This window comes from Oreochromis aureus, linkage group 8, assembly GCF_013358895.1.
Source record: "Oreochromis aureus strain Israel breed Guangdong linkage group 8, ZZ_aureus, whole genome shotgun sequence".
NCBI lineage: Eukaryota > Metazoa > Chordata > Actinopteri > Cichliformes > Cichlidae > Oreochromis > Oreochromis aureus.
In genome coordinates this window covers 26184834-26211991 of record NC_052949.1, presented here as the reverse complement: position 1 = coordinate 26211991, position 27158 = coordinate 26184834, and the positions used below count along the sequence as shown (strand labels likewise).

The 27158-nt window shown below is 40.5% G+C and overlaps 1 protein-coding gene across 3 annotated transcripts in view; it reads left to right on the top strand.

Moving 5' to 3' along the window:
- Positions 1-27158, top strand: part of abcc3 (ATP-binding cassette, sub-family C (CFTR/MRP), member 3) — a 57938-nt gene that overhangs the window by 28302 nt on the left and 2478 nt on the right. Inside the window, exons 7-28 of one of the 3 annotated variants that reach the window (XM_031753337.2) lie at positions 655-789; positions 4030-4284; positions 7280-7457; positions 7768-7929; positions 8588-8680; positions 8809-9012; positions 9603-9749; positions 9885-9972; positions 10185-10251; positions 10331-10457; positions 11833-12009; positions 12232-12399; positions 14408-14591; positions 14686-14794; positions 15045-15201; positions 15387-15594; positions 17161-17474; positions 23428-23627; positions 24790-24916; positions 25893-25994; positions 26528-26674; positions 26767-26925. In XM_031753337.2, the coding sequence (XP_031609197.1) occupies positions 655-789; positions 4030-4284; positions 7280-7457; positions 7768-7929; positions 8588-8680; positions 8809-9012; positions 9603-9749; positions 9885-9972; positions 10185-10251; positions 10331-10457; positions 11833-12009; positions 12232-12399; positions 14408-14591; positions 14686-14794; positions 15045-15201; positions 15387-15594; positions 17161-17474; positions 23428-23627; positions 24790-24916; positions 25893-25994; positions 26528-26674; positions 26767-26925 (3508 nt within the window). Of the gene's footprint in view, positions 1-654; positions 790-4029; positions 4285-7279; positions 7458-7767; positions 7930-8587; positions 8681-8808; positions 9013-9602; positions 9750-9884; positions 9973-10184; positions 10252-10330; positions 10458-11832; positions 12010-12231; positions 12400-14407; positions 14592-14685; positions 14795-15044; positions 15202-15386; positions 15595-16079; positions 16391-17160; positions 17475-23427; positions 23628-24789; positions 24917-25892; positions 25995-26527; positions 26675-26766; positions 26926-27158 lie in introns of those variants that run through there. The other 2 variants (XM_031753338.2, XM_039616206.1) reach the window with 2 other exon arrangements.

Here is a 27158-nt window from a genome sequence, read left to right as displayed (position 1 = left end):
AGAAATGTTGCTGGCACCGTTACTCAATGCTACAAATATTATTTACTGACAATTTTTCACAAATCACTGTTTAGTCAAACCTGTCATTAAGGAGTTTGTCTACTTACTATATCACATGATGTCAAAACATGAGGGTAGTTTGCACTGGGATTATAATTACGTAGTTCATAATGTAGCTTTTGCTTATTTAATACTGCACTATTATTATCATTATTATTATTATTATCATCTCTATATCTGTATTTCTGTGGGGAAAAAATTGTACTATGTGCAGATGCTGTTTTTTGTTTGTTTGTTTGTTTTGTTTTGTTTTCGGGCACAGGCTCCTATTTTCTTTGCTCCCCCCCCCCCAGTGCTGCAAAACACAAGGCCAATTTCCGGTGAAATTCAATCCAGTTGTATGTAATGATCATTAGCTAATTCAGTAAACTCAAATAAGTGTTTCTGAGGATAACATTTATTAGTAAGATGGCTGTGGGATAAAGAATTTTAGTGTTACATGTTGGCAATGAATCAAAGCAAACTAAACAGCAAAAAAGAGGCAAAAATGCACTTTAACCATTTAGATAATGTCTCATTTGTTTCAGTCACACTTGTAGCAATGAATTGCTTTAATGTAACAGATTGAATTAAGTTGCTGCTTCTCTTTCCCAGTATGGCTGTAAAAGGCTACAAAATGCCCCTGGAGGCCAAAGACCTGTGGTCTCTGAACAAGCGCGATAGCTCCAAAGTCATGGTGCCCAGGCTCCTTAATGAGTGGGAGAAGGAGGAGGCCAAGGCAAAGTTAAGGTATGTTAAATTTAAAAGCTTTGAGCTACGCTTCATTTCTTTGTGTTTTGCTTACAATAAGACATGCTTTGATGTAATTTCTTTTAAGGTGGTCTTGCACGATAGTTCTCCAGGTTTAGTCTGAAGCCTGGACAACTATCTTCAGTCACTCTTAAGGAAGACAAGCTGTGAGAAAAGGCTGCAGACTTGTAACTAGGCTGAAAATCAGTGTCCACGGGTCCGATAGAGTGATGAATCCATATTTTACATTTTTGCACTGTCATGGTTTGGGGCTGCTGGTGTTGGGGGTCATGAAAAAAAAAAAAAAAAGGTGGTCATACCAAATATTGACTTTCAAGCTCATTAGAGTTGTACAAGCCCCTTTTCACTGGGATTCAACCGCCCTGATAAGCTGAGGAAGTGTTGTTCCAAATGGGGAATAGTTAAAAGGCCTTGATCTGATGATTGGAGAGGGCTGATGCTAGAATAAGGTCTTAGCAATTTCAAAATTCTACTGTAAGCCAAGCAAGGACACAGGCGATGTGTTCTCTTTGGCTGCTAACTCGCCAGTGAGAGCACATTCTGAGCCAGCTGAAGACGGGGTAAGGGATACTGAATAGTGTCCGCCTTAAGTTCTCTTTATGGCTCAATGACATTTACACAACTTTAAAGTGTAACATAGTCCAATGATGCCAGCGCATACAGACGTACGCAGCGGCTAATATTGCACCTTTTTGTGTTTTTAAAGCCTTTTCACTTCGTCTTCCTGCAACACGCTGACTTTTCTGTTGTGTGCCTTTCTCTTGTTGTGTATGTATTCCTCTAGACCGTTTATATTTCTCCTGTTTGTCATTTATTCCTGCTGTCTGAGCAGTGAGCAGTCAGTGAAAACCTAAGAGTTCACATTTATAACCTTATTTGAATTTCTATAAATGCTTTCTTTGATCCACATAATGTGAATTAAAAAAAAGCCATAACTGATTGTAGCCCCGGGCTCAGGCTTTCAAAGGAACGACAGATTTATTAGTTCTTTGTTAGACTAGAAAAGGGAAGGGATGTTGCAGGGAGCTCTTTGTGTATGGTTGTGCGTGCGCAGGCGTAGGTTCATTCCTTTTTGCACAAGTGAAACTGCTAGCACGTTGCTTTTGTAACCCTAGCAGGAGGGTATCAGTATCTGAAGCTGCCACACACCATTTTTACTTTAAAGAGTTGTGGGAAACTCCATGCACACAGACTGCAGCAACAACTCACACAGAGAGCTTCTGCAGGCATCAGAGAGGATATACGAAATGCACTGCAGCATTATAAAAGAAAGCAGCTCGTTTGTAGTAACACTGCTCTGATGTTTCCTGTACGTTTGTGGATATCTCGGGCTTTTACTGTCAGAGCTTGTGAGGAGTAAGTCCACCTCCCACTGCTCTGCAAAGTGAATGACTTTTCTCATATTAAGGATGCTGCATTCTATTCTTTTGAGTTTGTTCAACTTCATGCAGGAGAAATTACTTTCCTTGCCTGCCGGCTGGGAACAGCATTCCAGCTGCACGTTGTACCGCTTTAGCAAACATGCTTGACAACTTTGCTGAACTCCGACCTCTGTCAGGCTGCTTCCTCTTTCTGTGCTGCAGTTTTCCTGTCAGATTTCTCTGTGCATTCTTCTTGTAAAATGAGAGGGAACAGCTTGGTTAGGGCCTTCTCAGTAGTGACCTGGAAACCTGTTTAATGTTAACAGTTGTTTGCTGAACTGTAGTCTCCCTTTACTTCACTGCTGTAATCAGACTCCTGTGCTTTAAGCTTGTATTACACTTTGTGTAGTATGCTGAACAAAAGCTGTCTGAGGTTCTTTTGAGCAAATAATGCCATTATTTACCATTTAAGCAAATGCAGTCACCAACAGCAACAACAACTCTTGATGCTGTAGTTTCTGCTTGTTGTTGTTTTCTCCCTTTCCGATGTTTGCACTGCTCGCCACTGGAAGGATCCAGGTTTGCAGAGGGAATCTGAAGTATGATTTGTTTATGTGGCATCATTTAGAGCTAAAACAGTTTAGCTACTGAACACTGGCAGTTGCGCTCATAGTGTGATTCATCAGCTATGGTAAATTATAGTCAGTACGTGACAGTGATTTACTGCTTTTCTGGGATTTTTTTTAATTACATTTCCAGGGATTTAATATCAACAGTTCACTGTACTTTACATTTAAGTTGAATCAGTTAATGGGTTACAGACTCTTTGCAATTTAGGACTGAGTAGTCAGTCGTTTCCTCCAAAACCAAAAGAATTCAAAAACTGGCAAAGATTTTTCTCATTTATAAACATCATCAAATCTGCAGCTAAACTAGCTTCCAATTGAAGCAGTTTTTCTAGCAACCTGGGATGACGTCAAAAGGTCAATAATATTACCTCCTGTATCTTTTATTGAACACTTTCCTTGAATGCATTGGATATTTTCGTCAAGGGAAAGTGTTCCTACAATATCAAACAGATATAATAGCAGTCACATTGACCAAGAGAACAGTTGTCTTTAAATGATCTGATGTTTACGTTAGCATAGGTGGTAACCACACCATAACCCTGTATTTAGGAGGCAAAAGGCAAAATTGTATGAGATTTCATGTGAACCGTAGCATCTTCTAGTTTCTGAATTGTACCTGTGCCTAGCATGTGGCTTTAACAAAAGCCAGCCCTAACCCTGAAAGCTTCCTGGCTGCTAAAAGGTTAGCAAATGTTAAATATTTGGCAGAGGGAGTCATACACATAACATGCTGCCTTATCTGTATGCTGTACCACTTTCTGCTGCTGTAGTTAAACAGTCAGGGAATGTGTCATTAAAGAAACTTAGAAAGTTAGACTTTTCCTTCCAAACTTTTTGATACGAATTGTTGTGCCAGAATCTATTCACAAATGATCTTATTCTGAAAAAAGCACCTCTGTATCTTGAGTAACACGTTATCTTGGCCTCACATGATTCAGTCACTATGCTTGGGTCCTGTATGTGGTGAAGGTCCAGTACAAAAACCTAGTTCTGCCTAGTTCAGGGGTTTCATCCTGTTAATGGGGAGTCTTCCTCCCGAGTGCTTGCTTCTAGGAGCCATCTGATTGTTGGGGTTTTTTGGATTATTGCAGGGTCTTCACCTTACAGTATAAATCTTGAGGTGACTGTTGTCATGATTTGGTGCTATATAAATAAAATGTAATTATATTGAATCTCTTGCTCTTTTTCTTTCATTCCTATCCTAAATACCCAAATCCTCCCCCCTACAGTGAAGAGAATGTGGCTAGCCAGGCTACGTACACCAAGCCCCCGCCGTCAACCACCAACCACATCTCAGGAGGAGGAGGAGGAGAAGGCGAAAGCAGCCCAGAGGAAGTAGAGGTGCTGCTGTCCAGTAAGAAAGTTGCGCACCAGCCATCCTTCCTTCGCGCCCTCATCAAGGCCTTTGGACCCTACTTTCTGATTGGCTCAGGCTACAAGCTCCTGCAGGATATCATCACCTTTGTCAACCCTCAGCTCCTGAAGTAAAGACAAAGATTCTACTCTACTATTGCGTGCTCTCTTTACTACAGCACACAAACAACTATTGTTCCAGTGTTGTGGAATACCATTTCCAGGGCAGATTTTTGCATGCCGTGTTTGTGTTTTTGCATTTCGGTCTTCTTTATGCAGAGTATGTTAGCTGTCTATATTTAAAGGCGTACACTGTCCTTGTTCGGGATGCAAACTCCTCATGTAAATATGTTTCCTCTTTATGCCTTTAGTAGCCCAGGGTGCAAATTCAATGATAGGAGCCTTTCTGAGAAATCCTTATCACTGTGTAGATAAGGTATCAGAGATGGCTTCCCAGATAGTTTTCCTGTGTGTGTCGTTTGTGGGACTGATGTGTTTGAACATTCCCTCCTAACACTGATATATCATTCTTACCTGCGGCACAGTGGGGGGAAATTTTAATTTCAAATTTTCTGCCCTTTTATTTGACAGTTATCTTTTGATAAGACAGCCTTTTCATTTATTTTTGTAGTATACCCATGTAATTCTAGCCTAACTTAATGTTAAAGTTCCAGCCTCAGGTCTATGGGAAAATTCCAGATTTAATACGATGCTTTATATGTAAAATGGAAAAACTAATTTTGAGCCATTTTTGGAAGTTAATACAGTTTGACAAGGAGAGGGGAGAAAATAGTGAAGGGAAAACTTTGCAGTCCTTCCAAACATTCATTAGAACTCTGTCCAGTGATTCCTATTTATATTTTATATGTACAGCATGTTTCTTTTCACAGAGATGCTGTTGTTGCTTGTTCCAAATGTTGTCATGTTACAGTCTTTTTCAACATTTAATGAATTCATTTCTCTACTTAAAATTCTACACACATTTCCCATAATGACAAAGTGGGCAAAAAAGTTTGCTTGGAATTCTTTTAAATTTATTAAAAAGGGAAAACAAATGCATAAAACATGCACATAAGAATTAAAAGCCTTTGCTCAGTACTTAATTGAAGCACTTTTGGCCTCAGTGACTTCCTCAAGTGTTTTCGAGTATGATGCCACAAGCTCAGCACACCTGTTTTTGGACTTCTTTCATTCTTGTTTGAAGAACCTGTCAAGCTGTATGGGGTTGGATGGAGCGCATCAGTGCCCAGCTATTCACTGACTGGGGCACTTATTCACAGAGTGGTCTCAAAGCCATTCCTTTGTTATCTCGGCTGTGTACTTAGGGTCATTGTTCGTTTGGGTGAAAATCCTTTGTTCCAGTCTGAGGTCCAGAGTGCTCTGGAGCAGGTTATCATCGAGGATGTCTCAGTACATGGCTGCATTCATCTTTCCCTCGACCCTGACTAGTCACCCAGGTCAGCAGGAACTGTGAGGCTGCCACAACCATGTTTCACTGAATGGATGGCATCGGCCAGGTGATGAGCATTGCCTGGTTTCCTCCAGACATTAACTAAAGAGACCAAAGAATTTTGCTTCTCATGGTCTGTGCTCTGATATGCACTGTCAGCTACAGGATTTCATATAGATAGTATGTCGTATCAACTGGATTTACCACAGGTGGACTCGAATCAAGTTGTAGAAACATGACAGGAGATTAGTGGAAATGGCAAACCTGTGAATACTTGTGTTCAGGTTACATACACATGGTTTTGTTCTTTTTTTTTAATACATTTGTAAGAATTTCAATGAACCTTCATCATGGGGTATTGTGTGTAGAATTTTGTGGTAGAGAAATGAATTTAGTTCATTTTGGAATAAGGCTGTAACGGGACAAACTATGGAGCAAGTAAAGAGCACTCTTCAGATGCACTGTATTTATAATCAAACTTTTAAAAATGGTTTCTAAGAGTATAACCACAGTAATAACCCTTAAAAAAAACCCTTAACCAGAAGAAGCAGTTTGCAAAACATTAAAGAGGACTATTTTGTCCCTCATGTTCAGCTTTGACATGCCATTGAGCCCTTTACTGGCTTATATACTATGCTATAAAAAATCTACTGTTACAACAGGATGTACCTGCCATTCTAGCGCTGGCCTTTAAGCTGCCTTTACATACTGTAATCACCCGTGGAAAGAGCAGATAATCTGCAGATTAAGCGTATCTATCTCAGGTTAAACAGGTTCCCTATAGCACCAAATAGCAGTCCTTCACGAATGCGAAATTAGGGAAGTTTGGGAGTGTCAGGAATAAGTGAGTTTCTGATATATAGTATGTAAAGCTATAAAGGTGACATGCTAAGCTAAATAACGTGTGTCCTGAGTCACTAACTCAAAAAGATACAAATTCAACAGCATGAGAGTATTTTAGTCACGCAGCGCGCCAAACCCACTCTGACCAATCAAGCTCACTGATTAAACTGAGGTTGGCACAAATAAGGCTGTAGCTTTAACGAATTTTGCAAGAGTAATGAAGTAAAATGCATGAAAAGTTAAAACAGACTAGAGTTTCGGTTTAGCCGAGATTTCGGGGAACGTGACTCGCCTTGAGGGCCAAAGCATGAGCACAGTTTGAACAAAGGAGCTTCAGGTGATTGTCGGAGGACATTCCAAGTCTCGTGAGCCTTGTGACTTCTGTGTCCTCATAACGGTGTCAACAGGACATCAGAGGACGGCTGATTAAAGAACATGTTTGATTTGGACTGACTTGAACAGTCGAGCACAGAAGAAATTAGAGGCCTGGGAAACAGTGGTGTGTTGACACACTCACACCGTGAGTCAACTAAGTCGCTAAGGTCTCTGCCAATAGTAACACTCCTTTGTGAATGCCAGACTTTTTTTTTTTTTGAGGTGTTGAAGGTCAGCAGTTCTTCCCAGTGTTTTAAGGCCATAGTTAAAGAATAGATGTCTGTGCAGTCCAACCTGTAGGATAGCTGGATAGTGGTGCGCTAAATGACACTAACATTTTGCTGTGTGTGTCTGCATGTATGGAGGATGGAGGGCTTACACAGGAGTTTACACTTTTGGTTATTTCAGCTTCATGTGCTGTAATCAAAGACAGTTATTCCTCTTCTTTACCTTTCCAGGATGCTGATCTCGTTCATTAAAGCGAAAGATGTTCCTAATTGGTGGGGGTACACGCTGGCCTGCCTTATGTTCTTCACGGCCCTCCTGCAAACCCTCATACTCCATCATCACTTTCAGTACTGTTTTGTCACTGGCATGAATGTGCGCAGTGCTGTCATCGGAGCTATCTACAGGAAGGTATGCAGGAAACAGTCACAGTAGAGTTTCTTTTATTCTGCAAACAAATTACATTCATATTTAGATCTAGAAGGGAGATATTGATTGCTTCATAGAAAATATTTTTGTGGTGTTAAGGGTTTTGTTCTCTGATCTTCTGTTTTGTTTGTTTGTTTGTTTGTTTGTTTGTTTGTTTGTTTGTTTGTTTGTTTGTTTGTTTGTTTGTTTGTTTGTTTGTTTGTTTGTTTGTTTGTTTGTTTGTTTGTTTGTTTGTTTGTTTGTTTGTTTGTTTGTTTGTTTGTTTGTTTGTTTGTTTGTTTGTTTTTTACAGGCACTAGTGATAACTAATGCAGCCAAGCGTTCATCTACTGTGGGAGAGATAGTCAACCTGATGTCTGTGGATGCGCAGAGGTTCATGGATCTGACCACCTTCCTTAACATGCTGTGGTCTGCCCCTCTTCAGATTATGCTGGCACTATATTTCCTCTGGCAGGTACATGCACAGATTGTATTTGTGTTACACTGAGTCTTCTCCTTACGCCAAGCGGACTTTATTTAATGCACTCATGAGAATAACAGCTAAAATTTACTGTAATTCGGAAGCTGTCTGACCATTGTCGGTCACTGAGATCATCTTCGTCATCTTCCAAGCTATGGCTCCCATTCAGCAGCCTGTCGGAAAAATTAGTTAGTTTGTTTGGTTAGACAGCCTCCTCAACCACCACAAAGGTGAAGACAGGTAGGGAGTGAAGGGCTCAGGAGGAGTTGACCAGGCAGAGTTGTTGTGTTGGGAACAGCACGCCAGGACCATGATGCAACAAAACCTGGGAAGAAGAAAGATCCCAGTTGTTTTAGGAAGGGATCTGAACAGGGGTGGAGGAAACCTGCACCAGCTAGAGACAGACTGTGACAGCAAGGGGTGTGGGCTCAGTGGGAGAAGGGAATGGACTGGAAGTTCTCGTGGTCAGAGCTGTGGGAAGCTGAGCTGCACTGGATCAAGTTCTTTATCCAGTCGGTCTACAGTTTCCTCACCAGACTGTGGGTTGTAGTGGTTATCCAGGACCTGCCACGTTTCTATTTACACACAGGAGAGTTTTTCTTTATTTTGGATTAGAAATTCAATCATTTGCTGACTCTGGTTTATTTTACAGATCCTCGGTCCGTCTGTGTTTGCTGGGGTGGCTGTTATGATCCTGCTGATCCCTTTCAATGCATTTATCGCTATGAAGACTCGAGCCTATCAGGTATTTCACAGTGTAAAACAAACAGAATGAGACATTTACACAATTCATTTGCTTAAAAATAAGTTCTCTTTGTGTTTTAAGTATCAAAATTCACAAGTAAAAGCAGCTGGTCTCGCCATCATCCTCAGGTGGAGCAGATGCAGCATAAGGACGCTCGTATCAAGCTGATGAACGAGATCCTGAACGGCATCAAAGTCCTCAAGCTGTACGCGTGGGAGAACTCCTTCAAACAAAAGGTCCTGGCCATTCGGCAAAAGGAGCTTATCGTGCTACGCAAGACGGCCTACCTCGGAGCACTGTCCACCATGGCCTGGACCAGTGCGCCTTTCCTGGTAGGCCTCCTCCAAATGTCTGCAAGAAACTCATGAAGTAAAGTAAAGTTGACTACACAGTAAATCTAAACAGCATGAAAACGTGGTTAAATTTGACAGACATTAAGACACCACTATAAGTTTCAGCATTGCTTTTTGTCTATTATGGTTTGTTAGTAAAAGCCTTGACAAAAGCAGCCGTCTTTGTGCAGGGGACTAACAAAACCACAGGAAACTGAACTGAAGCGCGTATATATACACATGGCCTTACTCCGAGGTCAAGTTTCTGAGCGAAGAAAAATGGAGAAATGTCTTCCACATGGTGTGTGAGCAGCGGGGTGTTTTTTTCACATGTGCTCACGCCTGCAGTTGTTACCTGCTTCAGGTCATATCACATGTGAGATTTTGTGGACACATGTTTTATTAGTTGGGTAAATGAGCACTTAAGCAACCAAAACAAGTGTATATCTCTGACGATGATAACCCCTTAATGGTGCTGTTGATATTTAGATCCTTGCTGAGTCACTGGCTGTCTGGTATCACTGCCTCCTCTCTACATTAAACCGATGAACCTTGATGTCTGAGTGGTCTGTTTTCCCGTGTGTTTCCAGGTTGCCTTGACAACATTTGCCGTGTATGTAACTGTGGATAAAAAAAACATCCTGGATGCAGAGACGGCCTTCGTGTCGATCTCGCTTTTTAACATCCTTAGGTTTCCCCTCAACATGCTTCCCCAAGTCATCAGCAGCCTGGTACAGGTGGGAACCTTTTTCTTTGTCCTTTTTCACCTCCTGCGCTGTGTTTGTGTTTGTGTGTGGGTTTTTTTGTGTGTTTTTTTGTTTTGTTTTTTAGCAGAATTCATTGCATGGATCTGTGTTTATTCTACATCTCAGGCGAGCGTCTCATTGAAGCGAGTCCAAAATTTCCTGAGTCATGATGAGCTGGATCCAGATTCCGTAAACAGGAACAACACAAGCACAGGTAAAATTAAACACTTGGATTAACTTGTCAAAACTTTGCTTTGTCTAGTCATTTGGATTACATTATTCCTTCATGTAAACACCATGGGCTATTGAAATGCAGTGCTTGAGTACAAGTTCACTGCTTTCTCTTTCACCTAGTGACTCCTCCCTGCCCAGCACTTGGATGACTTGGATTTTTTTTTTCACTTTTGTCATTTTGTTGCTCAACAGAGTTTGCAGTCACGGTTGTCAATGGGAAATTCACGTGGGGGAAAGACGACGCTCCTGTTCTACACAAGTATGCTACGAAAGCCACACCTCGTATTTTTATATTCACTGTATTTGTTTTAGTAAAATATTTCATTGTGTGCTTGCAGTATTAACGTGATGGTGCCCCAGGGCTCCCTGCTGGCTGTGGTGGGCCATGTTGGCTGTGGGAAGTCTTCCCTGATCTCAGCATTACTGGGTGACATGGAAAAAGTGGAGGGAGAGGTTTCTGTTCGGGTAGGAATTCCCCTAATGTTTTTGAATAACATACCGGGAAGCAGCAGGTGGTTTTGACCCAGTTATTGCAGTTTTCCTTCCTGTAAAGTGTCGCCATTTGATATTTTCATGTGAACACTGGATCAGTTGACCACATGTAAAATGAAACAGCTCGTGTTTAATGATGGAACCATCAAATAGTTGTCATCCAATATTTGTGCTGCTTTTGACTCAACTTTGAGATTTTACTTACTAAAAACCTCTGATAAACTCAGTAAACTCCTTTTTAGATATTTGTCCTCTGAAAAGATGCGTTGATTTACTGATGCCAAGTGACAAATAAACAAAACAAAACAGACAAAAAAAGCATTTTCAATTTTCCGAATATCCCTGGCATAATGACCATTAATATCTGAACATCTGCAGATGTTTTTTTTTATTTTATTGAATGTTAAGATTTGCAGAAACCTGCAGTTTATGTCTGAATTGTTGCATGTAAAAATCAACACAGATAGTCAAGAATGATAAGAACAACTGTAGCCATTGTGCCTAAAATTAATGGCGCTCTTTGATCTTTGTGGTTCAGTAACAGTAATGGTGGGAAAATGGACAGTCACCATGACGACACCATCTAGCTGCTTTAAAACCAGACGTCACGCACGAGGAGTGGCTCTGACAAACTTTAGCACACTGCAGAATCTTTTGATTGATGAGGTTTTAGATAAAGGACACTCAGAATATACTTGAGCCCATAAAGTCTTCAGGAACCTGTTTACCAAGATTACAGAGCAAATGAGCTGAGGGCCGCTCCCTAAAGGTTTCTCCATAAAAAGAAGATTTTTGCAACCAAATGAGTTGCCCCATGCTTTTCTTTGAAAATGATGCAGGTTTATGGGACTTGGCTTCAGTTTTCTGAATTTTTAAATATTTTTGTTTATTAAAAATAGTCTGCATAATACATTTTAGACCATTATAAACATAAAAGTGTATTTAATGTATGGGTACATTCATTTCTTTAAAATATTGCAGACAGCATTCATAAGAGTTTGACATTTTTGGAAAAAAATTATTTGCTTTTTTACAGAGAGGAGAGCTAGCAGGCTGTTAGCTTAGCTTAGCTTAGTGTCAATTCTGGAAGTAGTGAGTAAGTAATAAAATATAAAATCCAATTAGACAAACAGGAAATTATAACATAGTACTGCAAAGCTTAGTCTTAGGTAGAACATATGCGTATATTATTTTTGCTTAACGTTACATTTCAAAAGGGCACATCAGTCCTATTGCAGTGGGAATCATTTCTAGAAAATGTGGCATGGTTTATTCTGACAATAAAAACATGTAAAGGTTTCCTATTTGAGGAAGTGAGAACAACCTGGTTGTTTGTCTCTATCCCCAGGGATCAGTCGCTTATGTACCTCAGCAGGCCTGGATACAGAACGCCACCCTGCGGGACAACATCCTGTTCGGGAATCCGTACAATGAGCAGAAATACAATTCTGTCCTGGAAGCGTGCGCCTTAACCCCAGACTTGCAGGTGCTGCCTGGAGGAGACATGACTGAGATAGGAGAGAAGGTACAGAAGAACAGGGAGCGAGTTTAGTCTCCTAGATTTTATTTTTTAATCTCTTTCTGCATCTGTTTTAATTCAATTTTCTCTCAGCACTTGTTGATGACTTTCATCAAAGATCTCTCCTGAGTTTATTGGATACTCGTTGCTAATTTAATCAGGCTTCCGATTCGAGGAACTCTGATATAAACTCAGCCTCAGCCTTTTTATTTGGTTTTTGTCCTGCAGGGCATCAATCTGTCTGGTGGTCAGAGACAGAGGGTGAGCCTGGCTCGAGCTCTGTACAATGATGCTGATGTCTATCTGTTGGATGATCCGCTGTCCGCTGTGGACGCCCACGTGTCCAAACACATCTTTGACAATCTGATTGGCCCAGAAGGGGCTCTGAAGGGCAAGGTGAGGAGACTCTAAACCCAACTTCTGTCCTGGTTAGTTTATGATGTAAAAGTTCTCTGTAAACAACACAACAGTAAATATGACATGAATCTTTGTTCTGTTATGTTGTAAATGAACTGATACTTTTATACAGCTTTTCTGCTCAGTTTTAATGCTGACGTTTATTACTACTAAATGTCATTCACCCAGTCACACACACAGACTTTTGTCTGTTCCTAAGCATTTTATCTAATATTTGCATAAACTCACCAGTGTTCAGTATCTTTACCACCGATACTTCGAACACACGGCCTGGAAGAGGTGGGGATCGATCCACCGGCCTACTATTGGCAGAGGTCAGGTGGTTGTCTGGCTCTGTGCCGGAATGCGGCCATTAGAGTCTGAACAACAGTTTCATATACTTGTATTTATGTAGTACTTTCCTACTCTTCCTGACTACTCAAAGTGCTTTAGACTACCATTATAAACATAATACCTGCAAACTTCTGCAGTTCAGTGTGAAATGTTCAGCCTCGCAGAGTTGTAATTTTTTCAGAAGAGGAAGTTGTGCCTTATCTTTCTACTGGACAGGAAGTTTTATGAGGTCTTATCACTTTCTAATCCGTTGATTTTTCATATTTGTGAAACCAGTTTGTAAAAAGAGTAACTTTGTGTGGCAGCGTTCTGCTGGCAATAGTCATGTTCAGAAGTTACTGAACCTGACTAACAACTGGCCTGCAGGTTTTCTTTATTTATATACTGTACAATGCAGTATCTAATATAATATGTACAGCTGTATCTTTTTCTCCCTCATTAGTAAGATGCTACTCACTCATCTCTGCCGATTCATTAGTTTTGTTTTGTTTTTTTCTCTTTCCTTCTCTGTTTTGTTACTTTAAAGATAATTTATGAACCAAAAGTGCATTCAGCTAAATTGTAACAGCTTTAGGTTTCAAAAGTGGGTAACAAGAAACTAAAAAGTACAATGCAGTTCAATATTACCTACAAAAGGCAGACCTCTGCGTTTTGTAGGTAAAATTATATTCAGGTGTTTCCTGTCAGGTGTGAGCATGCATCCTGTAGTTATTTAAGAAACAGGAATTTATGAAAAGGAGAGTTGAAAGGAAATTATGAGTGCATGAACACATATCTCTGAGCTTCCCAGAAGATGAGTTGTTGTGATAATCTTCTGAGATTCAATCATCGCACATGGCTTTGTCACGTAGGTGCTTTCTAGGATTCAATTGCTAGAAGTTGAGAAAAGTTTATTTTTGGCCTCACCTGCTTCCCATCACCCAAATTCAGCAAATTCAGGATGTTTTGTTTTTTCCCAAGAACCAAATCTCAAGAAAACCTGAGTCATGCAGCAAAACATACGTAACATAACATAACATAAAACATAACAAAACATACATAACTTGCAAGTCATTCTTCATCAGAATGGTGAAATACAAAAGAAATATAATGTTTTGGAACAGCCAAGTCAAAGTCCTGACCTTGTAATAATAGAAATACCATGAAAGCGAATATCTAGAATCCAGTTTGCTGGAATTGAAGCTCGTCTAAAACTCCTCTAACCTGATGTGCAGGACTGATCAGCAGTTCCTGCAAATGTGGTTTTCGAGGTATTGTTGCACAAAGCTGTATGCAGAAAATAAGCGCTTGGGATCACATGCTTTTTTCCCTCCCAGATGGACAATATTAATTTTAATTTAATTTTAGTTTTATTTAGAAAGAGGGACAATACATATTAATGAACATTTTAACAAATGTAAATATGCCAGATTATAGCCTTGGGCTAAATCATATATTGGATGAGCTTCCTCAATAATTAAATGACTAAGTCTAATATTTTCATTTTCGTCAGTTTAATTGGTTTTTCTTGTTCTACTTTTAGAACTTCATATCATGTTTTAGTTCATATTTAAACAGAAATATAAAAAATGCTCTCAACCCCATCCTGCAAATGGTTATTGTCATACTGGTTTATTGCATGACAGAAGTAAAAGTTTCTTGTGTTTGACTCCAGACACGCATCCTGGTGACACATGGCATCAGCTTCCTGCCTCAGGTGGATAATATAATGGTGATGGTGGATGGCCGGGTGTCAGAGATGGGCTCTTATCAGGATCTTCTCAAACAGAACGGAGCATTCGCCGAGTTCCTCAGAAATTATGCCCTGGAGGATATTATAGAGGAGGATGAGGCCGGCGGTACAGCATTTCCTCCTCTTACATATCGCCTCATGTTGGTGCAGAACGGATTGATGGTTCAATAGTATCTCATGCTGGTTTTCTGCTCTCACAGATGAGATCATTGAAGATGACGAATTGTTCCCCGATGACGCCCTTAGCAACCACACAGACATGGTGGACAGTGAACCAATGATCAATGAAGCAAAAAGAAGTTTTATAAGGTAAATTGAAAAAAAACCCAACTGACTGGATATTTAAACTTGGATGAGATAAAACGGTTGTTGCATAAATTCCAAACTTTGTCTTTTTTTATCAGGAATTTCTCAAGAATTATATGAGCTTTTCAAAACATTAAGCAAATGGAAAAATATGGAGTCATTTGCACAAAATAACAGTTGAATAAATGCATCATCGCCACTAGATACCCCTGTTCAGTAGCATGAGCTCATTGCCCTGTGCCCCTTTTTACAGGCAGATGAGCATTATGTCAGCAGACGGAGAGAACCCCAGGTCCCGATCAGTAAGGAGACATGGCTGCAGCCAGCGGAAACATTCAGAGTCGCAAGACAAGAAGAAACCACGCGAGATGGAGAAACTCATCCAGGCAGAAACGGCAGAAACCGGCCAGGTTGGTGCATCATATTTCAATTTTTTTTTAACCTGCAAATATATAATTGCTCACTTTAAAGCACATGCCAATGAGCTTTTATATGTTCCGACCCATGACTGCTCAGCGTTCACTGAAAGACAACTACCTTGTAGTCACTGGTTGGACCACAACGACCCCTAAATTATCTTTTGTTTTGATCCCAGGTGAAAGGAAAGGTGTACCTGGAGTATGTCAAGGCAGTCGGACCACTGCTGTCAGTGGTCATCTGCTTCCTGTACGGCTGTCAGAGCGCTGCCGCCATCGGAACAAACATCTGGCTCAGCGAGTGGACCAACGACGCCGTGACGAATAGCACCACGGAAAATGTTCAGATGAGGGTGGGGGTGTACGCGGCACTGGGGTTTGCACAAGGTAAGAAACGCTGATGCTGAATGTTGTTCAAACCTTGTTCATTTAAATGCATGTATCGTATGCGGAAATGCAAACAGCTGCCATGTTGGATTGTTGAACCTGAATGCCTACTTTATACTTCCACTTCCACCCTCACAGCTTTTTCTTTGTGTTTTACTGAAATAATCGGAACAGATTTGCTTTGCAGTCAGTTAAAATGTTTATCTTTTGTACAGTAAACTCTGAAGAGATGCTGTGAGCCAAAGGAGAGTTAATCTGATCACAGCATCGTTAATTGGAACACACTGAGCATTGTTCTTGTATACAAGAGACATCCTTTTTTGTAACTGCGGCTCCTTTCATGGTGAACTGCTCCCCTGACTACCTCACATTCAGGACAGAAGCTGCCCATGTCTATTTATAACAGCTGCTTTCTCATTCTACAATGAAACCTTCCTCTCCCTAATCAATTTTTCTTCTGCTCCTGTGGTTTAACCTAATCCCAGGTATCCTGATCATGATTGCTTCCTTCACATTAGCCATGGGGAACATCGGTGCAGCCAAGAAGCTGCACGTTAACCTGCTCACCAACAAATTCCACACGCCCCAGTCTTTCTTTGACACCACCCCTATAGGACGCATCATCAACCGCTTCTCCAAGGACATCTACGTGATAGATGAGGCTCTGCCGTCCACTGTGCTCATGTTCCTGGGCACCTTCTTCGTTTCTCTCTCCACTATTTTAGTTATTGTTTCCAGCACACCCATTTTTGCTGTTGTCATAGTACCCCTGGCTGTCATATACGTCTTTGTGCAGGTACTTGGGTGGGGTCGGGTGGCAGTGTGGCTCGCGTGCCAAATGTGTCCTCTCAGTTCCTCTTTTCCTTGAAAATGTGGGGCTCTTCCTCTTCCTCAAGTGGCATGCTGCTTGCATGTTTGCCGCAGCAAAATTTGTAACCTTCAGGTCTGGCTTTTTCCTCCGTAGCCTGCAATGTTGTCCATGATGAGCACCTCCTGCTGTCATTTTTTCCTTTTCAGTTGTAAATTCACTTTGCTCTTTCTCCACAGCCAAAACACTTCCTGTCCTGCCTGCAGCTTGCTGCGATGCACATGCACACACACATACCTCACAGATCACGCTCCTAAACACATTCACACCATCACTGTATCGTGAACAAAATCAAAGTCACGTCAGTCAGTTTTTAGTGATCTATACCCCCCTCTAGTGGTAAAGCTCTGTTAACACAACTAAATAAGCTTTATTTTTATCGAAGGCCAGTGTGACCTCACCTTCTTAGGTGAAATGATAGCAGTATCTCACATTTCTCTGTTGAAGTTAATGAAATGTTTAATTATTTAGTCTTCTTTTAAAATTTCCACATCTGGTTGTTTTCCATTAGATATTAAAAGTAAGCAAAGAATATGATGATAAAATGCCACTTATGAGGTGTGTAAGTGGCACCGTTGAGGACTGACTCTGGGAAACCTGCACTGACACTGGAAGTCGCTGTCTCACAGGCTGCTCATCCATTTAACGCAGGCGTTATTGTGTTGTCACACCTGACCCCCTCCCCTCCTGTCTCGCAGGTGTGCTGCTGTTGATTAACTGCCTGCTGTGCCGGGCCTACAGTATGCTGCAGGCAGCCAAGCTCACACACCGCAACTTACTTCAGGGGGTCCTGCGAGCTCCGCAGGGCTTCTTCGAGAGCACCCCCACTGGGCGGTTACTAAACCGCTTCAGCAAAGATGTGGATGCTATAGACTCCCAGATCCCAGACAATATTGACATATGGATGCGCACTTTCTGGTACACACTGAATGTGCTGCTCATATGCTGTGCCCTCACCCCAATGTTCCTCATAGTCATAGCCCCGTTAATGGTGTTCTATTGGTGGGTTCAGGTAAATAGGAAAAGAGTCTGCTAACTCATTAATATAACATGCATGTCTGCGAGTGCTGTTGAGTGTGTGTGTGTGAGTGTGTGTGTGTGTGTGGTAGTAAACAGCTGCATGTGTTTGAGGCAGTGATCGTTGCTGTTCTAGATTTAGTTGCTGTGTGGTTTGGTCTAGTCCAGTAGTCATAAACTGTTGTGGCCTTAGTCGCTCAGTGACCAGTCTGTAGTTTAAGACTGTGTGAGCCGTAGTTGGTTCAGTTGTTTTATGGGTTTAAAATGCAGCAAAACGTCAGTTAAACTGTTTTTTGCTGTAATCAACAAATGTGAATTGGGTTAGAGTTAGTGCTGGGCAGTATGACCTGAAATATCTATCACACATGTATTTGCACAGTAGATCATGTTGTTTGTTCTTGTTGCTATAGTTACTGCATGAACACATCTGACCAATTAGGTCACTGCATTTGGCACTCATATCTCAAAGCGCGCACTGGTACTGAATATAGACGTGGTAAAATAATAGTACTTTGCGTGAGACACAGCTATACGCCGCTCAGAGTCAATCAGCTCTCTGAATTGATTTCTCTGTGTCGTCAGATGCGGTCCCAACAATGCTCAAATAGCCCCACCGACATGCTGAAATCTGTATGAAAGCTTCAACTCTGAAATCAAATCATGAAATTCTCCCCACCGCTGCCTTCTCGTGAGAATCGGATAAAACCAGAATCTCAAGTTTCTTCCTTTTCTTCTTCACAAACATCAGGACCAGCTCGTTTCACGTCGATGTTATTTTTTTCAGTGAACTCGTTCAGTTCAGAAATTCCTGTCAGTTCTGATTCAAGAATAGATATGATGCCACTTTTTGTTATTTTAGCAAGTCAAATAACAAAAAGTTTTCATGTCAGTGCTCCTGCATACGAGCTTGGAAGTGAACACATTCCATTTTAAAGTTATTCTTCCAGATTCCAGAAACGTCTCTGTGTATCAGATATAAAGGTATACAGCCCAGCACTCGTTACAGTCGATCCACGGAGGCAGGGCTTCTCTTAGGGCAGAAATAATATTACTAACTGCTAATCAGATGTTTATAAAGGGCCGTACATGTTTTTCCTGCTCTTAACATTGTTCAGTGTGTCAAAAAGAACCTAATCTGTTCCTCCGCGAGGTTTCATAAAGCAGTAAAGAACAGTTTTTAAGGAATTTGATTTTTGATTTTGCAAAACATATTTGGGCCTTTGCGCTTTAGATTAACTGTCAATATTGGCCTCTTACAGATACATCGGTATCATCATATATGTTGTCCCATATACACCCAAAAAAAATACAATTGGGGTAATTTTGGCTAAAATGCTGTCAGGTTATTTCAGTAGATGTTGGCCCCAGCCTTGAAGGATCCAGTATAATTTGGTTCTAGTTTGGGAGCTCGTATTACTTATTAAAAAGCTCATGCATAAACTACATTTCTTTATGAGTAACAGAAGATGAGTAACTTCACTGAGGATAGGGCAAACATTTCTGCCGTGAGAGCAGCCCTGTCTAATCTGTTTAGTGGTGTTGGTGTCAGCAGCAGTGGTTAATGTTAGTGGTATCTCTCGATAGAGTGTTCAGCACTGCTGTGTTAATATACTTTTTAATTAATGTTAAGAGATATAATCAAGACTAACATTCACAAAAGATATTTCTGCTGATTTTTATATCTATATTTTAATTTTCACGAGCTTAACAACGTCGTCAGTTTTAAAGCCTCATAGAAAAGGTGCTTGAAGAAGGTATTTTAAATGCAGTTTTAGCTTCTTGTCTCAGCCCTCAAGCAACACTTTGTTGCCTATATGCAGTTAAAGGGCAAAATAACAATTTTAACACATGGTGTCCTTTTTACTTTTCTGGTATCAGGGTTATCTCAGCTTATTATTGCTTATCACAGATTTATCTAACTCATCGCTGGGATGAAATTGTGAAGTGTCAGCCCTTTGGCTTTCAATTAATTGTGCAGGCATTTAGTTGAAGGCTCAAACAGTTGTCCAATAACTAGGTGACTAGAATATGAATGAGTATGAATCTCTTTTTGTCAGGTGCAAACTCACTACAGGTTTTTCTTATAGTATTTTGAAAGGCTTTAGGACAGGGGTGGGCAACTCCAGGCCTCAAGGGTCCTGCAGGTTTTAGATATCACCCTGAGTCAACACACGTGAATCAAATGATTAGTTCATTACCAGGCCTGTGGAGAAGTTCAGGACATGTTGAGGAGGTAATTTAGCCATTTAAATCAGCTGTGTTGGATCAAGGACACATCTAAAACCTGCAGGACACCGGGCCTCGAGGCCTGGAGTTGCCCACCCCTGATTTAGGATAATACAGTTAGGTCTGGAGGTGATTGGGAAGTGACACAATTTTCACAATTTAAGCTTTGATGCCACAGAAGGTGTAGTAGATGAAGAAAGTTGTCTGTTAAACTTCAATGCTTGCCTGAATCTGAGCGAAAAGCCCAGCGATGTGAGACCGTGTTTGCGTTACAGCCTGTCAGCAGAAAATATACCTGCATATGATCCACAGAAGATTGGAAATTAACACTAACATTTACAGAGTAATCTGACCCAACAGAAGCATGTAGTTGGAGAATAATATGCGATTCTGCCAGTGCAACAAAAACTTGTGAGACATTTCAAAGACAATGATTCAATTCAATCCAATTCAATTTTATTTATACATAAATCACAGCAACAGTCGCCTCAAGGGGCTTTATATTGTGAGGTAGACCCTATAATAATAAATACAGAGAAAAACCCAACAATCATATGACCCCTATGAGCAAAGCACTTTGGCGACAGTGGGAAGGAAAAACTCCCTTTTAACAGGAAGAAACCTCCTTCTGAACCAGACTCAGGGAGGGGCGGGGCCATCTGCTGCGACTGGTTGGGGAGAGATTCACCAGGCTCCAACTCAACCTGTGATTTAAACCAGTGCCCAATTCTTTTTTTTTTTATGTTCAGACTGATCGCTGGTTTGCACCTTGTGGTGAACCCTCTATATTTACTCTTGTGGCATCTCGATTTATCATAGGTTTGGATAATGATTTACGGACATCCTAAAGAGTGTTACACTTTTTTTAATGAGTAACGGATCCTGTGATCATCCATTATTTTTGTCTTCTGCAGATGTTTGCAGATATCTTTTTTTTATCTTAGTAAGTACACATTAATGCTTTTAGAATGAACTAAAATGTTTATTAAGTCATTAATCATTGTAGTTGAAGGGTAGCCTGATTAACCTATCTCTATTAATCGGCTATGTACCACAGGCCTTCAAGGTGGCTGTAGTTAAACCTTTACTTAAAAAGCCATCTCTAGACCCAGCTGTCTTAGCTAATTATAGGCCAATCTCCAACCTTCCTTTCATATCATCCTTGAAAGAGTAGTTGTCAAACAGCTAACAGATCATCTGCAGAGGAATGGCTTATTTGAAGCGTTTCAGTCAGGTTTCAGAGCTCATCACAGCACAGAAACAGCTTTAGTGAAGGTTACAAATGATCTTCTTATGGCCTCTGACAGTGGACTCATCTCTGTGCTTGTCCTGCTAGACCTTAGTGCTGCGTTCGATACTGTTGATCATAATATCCTATTAGAGCGATTAGAACATGCTGTAGGTATTACAGGTACTGCACTGCAGTGGTTTGTATCATATCTATCTAATAGACTCCAATTTGTTCAAGTAAATGGAGAGTCCTCTTCACCCACTAAGGTCAATTATGGTGTTCCACAGGGTTCAGTGCTAGGACCAATTCTGTTTACATTATACATGCTTCCCTTAGGCAGCATCATTAGAAGACATAGCATAAATTTTCACTGCTATGCAGATGACACGCAGCTCTATCTATCCATGAAGCCAGGTAACACACACCAATTAGTTAAACTGCAGGAATGTCTTAAAGACATAAGAGAGCTGGATGGCGCTAACTTTCTGCTTCTTAATTCAGATAAAACTGAGGTTATTGTACTCGGCCCTGAAAATCTTAGAAATATGGTATCTAAGCAGATTCTTACTCTGGATGGCATTACCTTGGCCTCCAGTAATGCTGTGAGGAACCTTGGAGTCATTTTTGACCAGGACATGTCCTTCAACGCACATATTAAACAAATATGTAAGACTGCTTTCTTCCATTTGCGCAACATCTCTAAAATTAGAAATATCCTGTCTCAGAGTGATGCTGAAAAACTAGTTCATGCATTTATTACTTCCAGGCTGGACTACTGTAATTCTTTATTATCAGGATGTCCTAAAACTCACTGAAAAGCCTTCAGCTGATCCAAAATGCTGCAGCAAGAGTCCTGACAGGGACTAGAAAGAGAAACATATTTCTCCTGTTTTGGCTTCCTTCATTGGCTTCCTGTTAAATCCAGAATTGAATTCAAAATCCTGCTCCTCACATACAAGGTCTTAAATAATCAGGCCCCATCTTATCTTAATGACCTTGTAGTACCATATCACCCCATTAGAGCACTTCGCTCTCGCTCTGCAGGCTTACTTGTTGTTCCTAGAGTATTTAAAAGTAGAATGGGAGGAGAGCCTTCAGTTTTCAGGCCCCTCTTCTGTGGAACCAGCTTCCAGTTTGGATTCGGGAGACAGACACTATCTCTACTTTCAAGATTAGGCTTAAAACTTTCCTTTTTGCTAAAGCATATAGTTAGGGCTGGACCAGGTGACCCTGAATCCTCCCTTAGTTATGCTGCAATAGAGCGTGAGGCTGCCGGGATTCCCATGATGCATTGAGTTTTTCCTTCCAGTCACCTTTCTCACTCACTATGTGTTAATAGACCCTCTGCATCGAATCATATCTGTTATTAATCTCTGTCTCTCTTCCACAGCATGTCTTTCATCCTGTTTTTCTTCTTTCACCCCAACCGGTCGCAGCAGATGGCCGCCTCCCTGAGCCTGGTTCTGCGGAGGTTTCTTCCTGTTAAAGGGAGTTTTTCCTTCCCACTGTCGCCAAAGTGCTTGCTCATAGGGGGTCATATGATTGTTGGGTTTTTCTCTGTATTTATTATTGTGCTATCTACTGTACAATATAAAGCGCCTTGAGGCGACTTTTGTTGTGATTTGGCGCTATATAAATAAAATTGAATTGAATTGAATTGAACCTAAAGTGGGCTCATTTAGCTACATGTTGTGTCATGACAACATCAGGTATATATGTCTCATAGTCTAACCTTTTCCTGTGTAACTAATAAAAATATCCATAACATGGGTTACTTGTCAAGTCACATTTCACACCATGAACATATAAAACTGTGTATACAATTTTTTTTTAATAAATATAATTACATCTTTCATTTTAAATGTGGCATAAAGGGCAAAAATGATAAAAGTTGTGTCACTGTCCAAACATTTCCTTACCAACTATCAGTTTGTCTTTAAGGGAATATTCTGTGTCCTCACTACGTGATACTAACTGCACACTCATACAACTAATATCAGCTTAACAGTAACACTAAATGTTGTTCCTGCAGCTTTGTCATGGCATCCACTTTGCATCGCTTGTCTCTCTGCCGTATTCGTCTTCAATCTCACTGTGCTGAGAAACTACTAAATACTCAGAAAAGCAGAACTATCGCTTCAAGCTTCTAACACTTTCAGAAATATTATGGCTGTTTGTGTATAAATTTGATTTGGATGTAGATATATGTGTAATGAAAAACAAAACACCTGCAGATAAAAATCACCTGTTCTGTCAGCTTTGTGGATTTTATCAGTGAATCTTGTTATTTGTATTACTATCGACGCTTAAAAGCTCAGCATGAAATATCTGCAGTTGTTTTGTTAACATAGGCTTTCTTCATTACTCTGTGTGGGTGTGCGTGTGTATGCGTGCGAGCTTGTATTTGCATCATATTTAAACATATCTGAGCACATGGATAGCCTTGTTGTGTTTTAACATTGTCTGTTTTTCTCCCCCTCAATGCTTGTAGAGATTTTACGTTGCCACGTCTCGGCAGCTAAAGCGTCTGGAGTCGGTCAGCCGCTCTCCCATATACTCCCATTTCTCTGAGACCATCACTGGCTGTAGTGTAATCCGAGCATATGGCAGGCACTCTGCCTTTGTTCTGATGAGTGATATGAAAGTGGATGAGAACCAAAAGAGTTACTACCCTGGTATAGTGTCAAACAGGCAAGTATCCTGCTCCAGCACAGAAGCAGCTGTGTTCCAGTCTTGTTAAAAAGAGTTCTTGTGTCGCTCTGTGCACAGCCACTGCATGTAAAAATTCTGCGTCTCTTTTGTTTCAAATTGTCACAATTATGGCTGCACATAATCTGTTACTTATGGAGCCCCTAAAGTTCTATAAGGTGGGTTTTTTAAAAATCTCATTGTCTCGTGTGCACAAATGGCGAATATCTAGCGTTTATAACCATAGGAAGGTAAGCGGTACTCAGGCTCAAACACATCTTCTCTTCTATTCTATTCAGCCTTAAATTTGAGTGACAAGATGAGAAAATCAATGCTGCTCGTGTCTGTAGGTTTATTATGGTTAACTACAATGAGCGTTTAAACTCAAAGTGCACAGTGAAATTTTGTTAGCTTCTAACAAAGCTTAGCAAATCATTTGCACCGCTGTGCAGCTTTTATGATAAGCTAAGCTAACTGGGTGTAGCATAGGTAATATTCAACTCAATTCAATTTTATTTATGTGCGCCAAATCAACAACAATCGCCTTAAGGTGCTTTATATTGTAAGGTAGACCCTACAATAGTACATACAGAGAAAAACCCAACAATCATATGAGCCCCTATGAGCAAGCACTTTGGCGACAGTGGGAAGGAAAAACTCCCTTTTAACAGGAAGAAACCTCCATCTGAACCAGGCTCAAGGAGGGGCGGGGCCATCTGTTGGGGTGAGAGAAGGAAGACAGGATGAAAGACATGCTGTGGAAGAGAGCCAGAGATTAATAACAAGTATTATTCAATGCGGACAGGTCTATTAACACATAGTGAGAAAGGTCAAGGTCAATATCAAAGTTCTCACCTAATCCTTTTTTAAAAAGCAGATTTTCTAACATCTGTCCATCTTATTGGAAAGATGGTGTTAATGTGAAACAAATCTGGTGGCTGAGTGCAGAGAGTTAAAAGGACAAAAGGAATTCACACACTGTCTATACACACATAAGTAGATATACTGTACTTACTATAGTGTTGCTCCACGATAAAGAATATTTCTAAAACCTGTGTCTGCGTAATGAGTATAAGTCATTATTGTTGTAACATGAGGTGCTGAATTATCCCGTGGTTTAATTTCTCAGGTGTTCTTAAGGTCAACTGCATCTGCTGTTTTACAGGTGGCTCGGAGTGCGAATTGAGTTCATTGGAAACTGCATTGTGTTGTTTGCTGGCCTGTTTGCGGTGACAGGAAAGGACAGTCTTAGTCCCGGCCTCGTGGGTCTGTCGGTGTCCTATGCTCTACAGGTACTACTACAGCTATTACAACAATATGATCTAGATATCTCATTTAACCAGTAATAATATCACTTTATAGTATTTTTTATATTTATAATGCTTTCTCAGTAAAGCTGCAGTCACTGGTATTTTTACCATGGATCAAATCAGTGTTTTATCCTCTTTAGCCTATTGTTTGCTTGAAATCTAGAGCGCTATAACTGTTGTCAGTATTGCCTCTTATCACTTTATCAATTACTTTTAACTTTATGAAAACTCATGTTTGTTGGTTAGCAAAGGATCTTAATTTATTTTACACAAGCCCTATTACTTCATAATTAGTTTCTAGCATTTATCCTTTTAAATATTTTATCATCTGTGCCTCACAGTTTCTACTCTTCTAATCTATAATGTGCTTTAGCAATTTCAGTGTTTACAGACTGTTGTTTAAAGAAGAGGGGGTGTTGCACAGTGGTAAACATGGATCTGTCTCTGTATTTTTGAGATATGTTGCTGTCATCAAATTAAGAATGAGCTTCATTTAATGGCAGATTTTCTCACTTAAAGCAGATCATTGCTTTCTGAATTTATCTGCATTTTACTCTGTATCACAATTTTATTGGAAATGGGGTTGTTAAGTAACATCATTTATCCTTTTGCTCAATTTTAGCTAATAAACTTCACTTTACTTGCATGCCAATGCTTTCCTTAAACTTCACCAAATATTATACAGCTTTAATTGAATGAAATAATATGTGAATAAGTCTTCATATTGTAATTTCAGTTCTTTTGTATCTAGTTGAGCTGCTTCACATTCAGGTGAAGGACCTACTTGTTTTGTGCTCAATTTAAAACTTTTCATTTTGTCTTAATGTCTTTTATGTAAGTCATTTTTTATTTACAAGGCTCTGGAAGTTGTTTTGCGTTGTCTTACTTTGCTGTGGTGGACACACAGTATCCCTTATTGTAAATTTCTGGAATGTTTCATAAGGCATTGTTTCAATAGGTGACCATGTCTTTGAACTGGATGGTGCGGATGACTTCAGAACTGGAAAACAACATAGTAGCAGTGGAGAGAGTGAAGGAGTACTCTGAGACCAAGACAGAGGTAGGTCATGAATGCACATTTCCCTTTAAGCACCTTTCTAATACTCTGTGAAGATGGGACTGTTCATGTGTTTGCTTTTAAAGTGGTGTTGGCTTTGTGCTACGGTTAAAATGTAGGAATTTAGCCATGTAAAAAAAAAAAAAAAACTGCCTTGTTGCTCAACTCTGCAACACAAGACCTATAAACTGTAACTGGTTCCAGAAATGTTAGCTTACCTGCTGCCAACAAGGGCCCCTCTGTTGCAGAGAAACATTGCACTTATACTGTACACAGTGTACTTTTTCAGCAGCCTTCACAGAAAGTGCCCCTTCTGTGCATTAGTTGGTATAGCTGTTATTGAAAGCCTTTGTTTGAAGCATCCGGTGCATCCCAGAGGTGAAATAAATATTTGGCATCTCCGAGTGGCTGTGCAAAGAAGTTCAGCTCTCTGACTTCTTCGCGTGATAAACAAATCTGTTCTGGTGGAAGCCAAATAGGCTAATGAGTTGTTCAGAAAGTTTTCCTACCAAGAAGAGCTGTGTTTGTGTTTACAGGCCCCCTGGGAGGTGGAGGACAAGAAGCCCCCACCTGAATGGCCCATGCAGGGGAATGTGGAGTTCAACGACTACAGCGTTCGGTACCGAGAGGGACTGGACCTCGTTCTGAAGGACATCACGCTAAAAGTCAAGGGAGGAGAGAAGGTGTGGGGAGGAAATGCTGAGATGATTTATTTATCAGTGCAGAATAATGGCTCAGTGGGGTGTTCAACACAACTCTGTGTGTTTCTGCGCAGATTGGTATCGTGGGTCGTACGGGGGCTGGCAAGTCCTCGATGACGCTCTGCCTCTTCAGATTGCTGGAAGCTGCGGGAGGCGAGATCACCATCGACAACGTGAAGATATCAGAGATAGGCCTGCACGACCTGCGGTCTAAACTCACCATCATTCCACAGGTACGACTGTCAAATTCTGCCTCAATGACGCACTCGGTGAAGCCCAGCACCTGTATGTTTGAAAATGGTTTATATGTCAGTATTTGTGCTAATAATCTTAATTTTTCAATGAAATATGTACAGTTTAGATCTCATACATCAACAGAAAAAAAAACTAAACTAAACTAAATGATTCAGAGTAGTAATTACAGTCTAAAAAAACATCCATTTACTTCTACCACTTATTAGGGTCT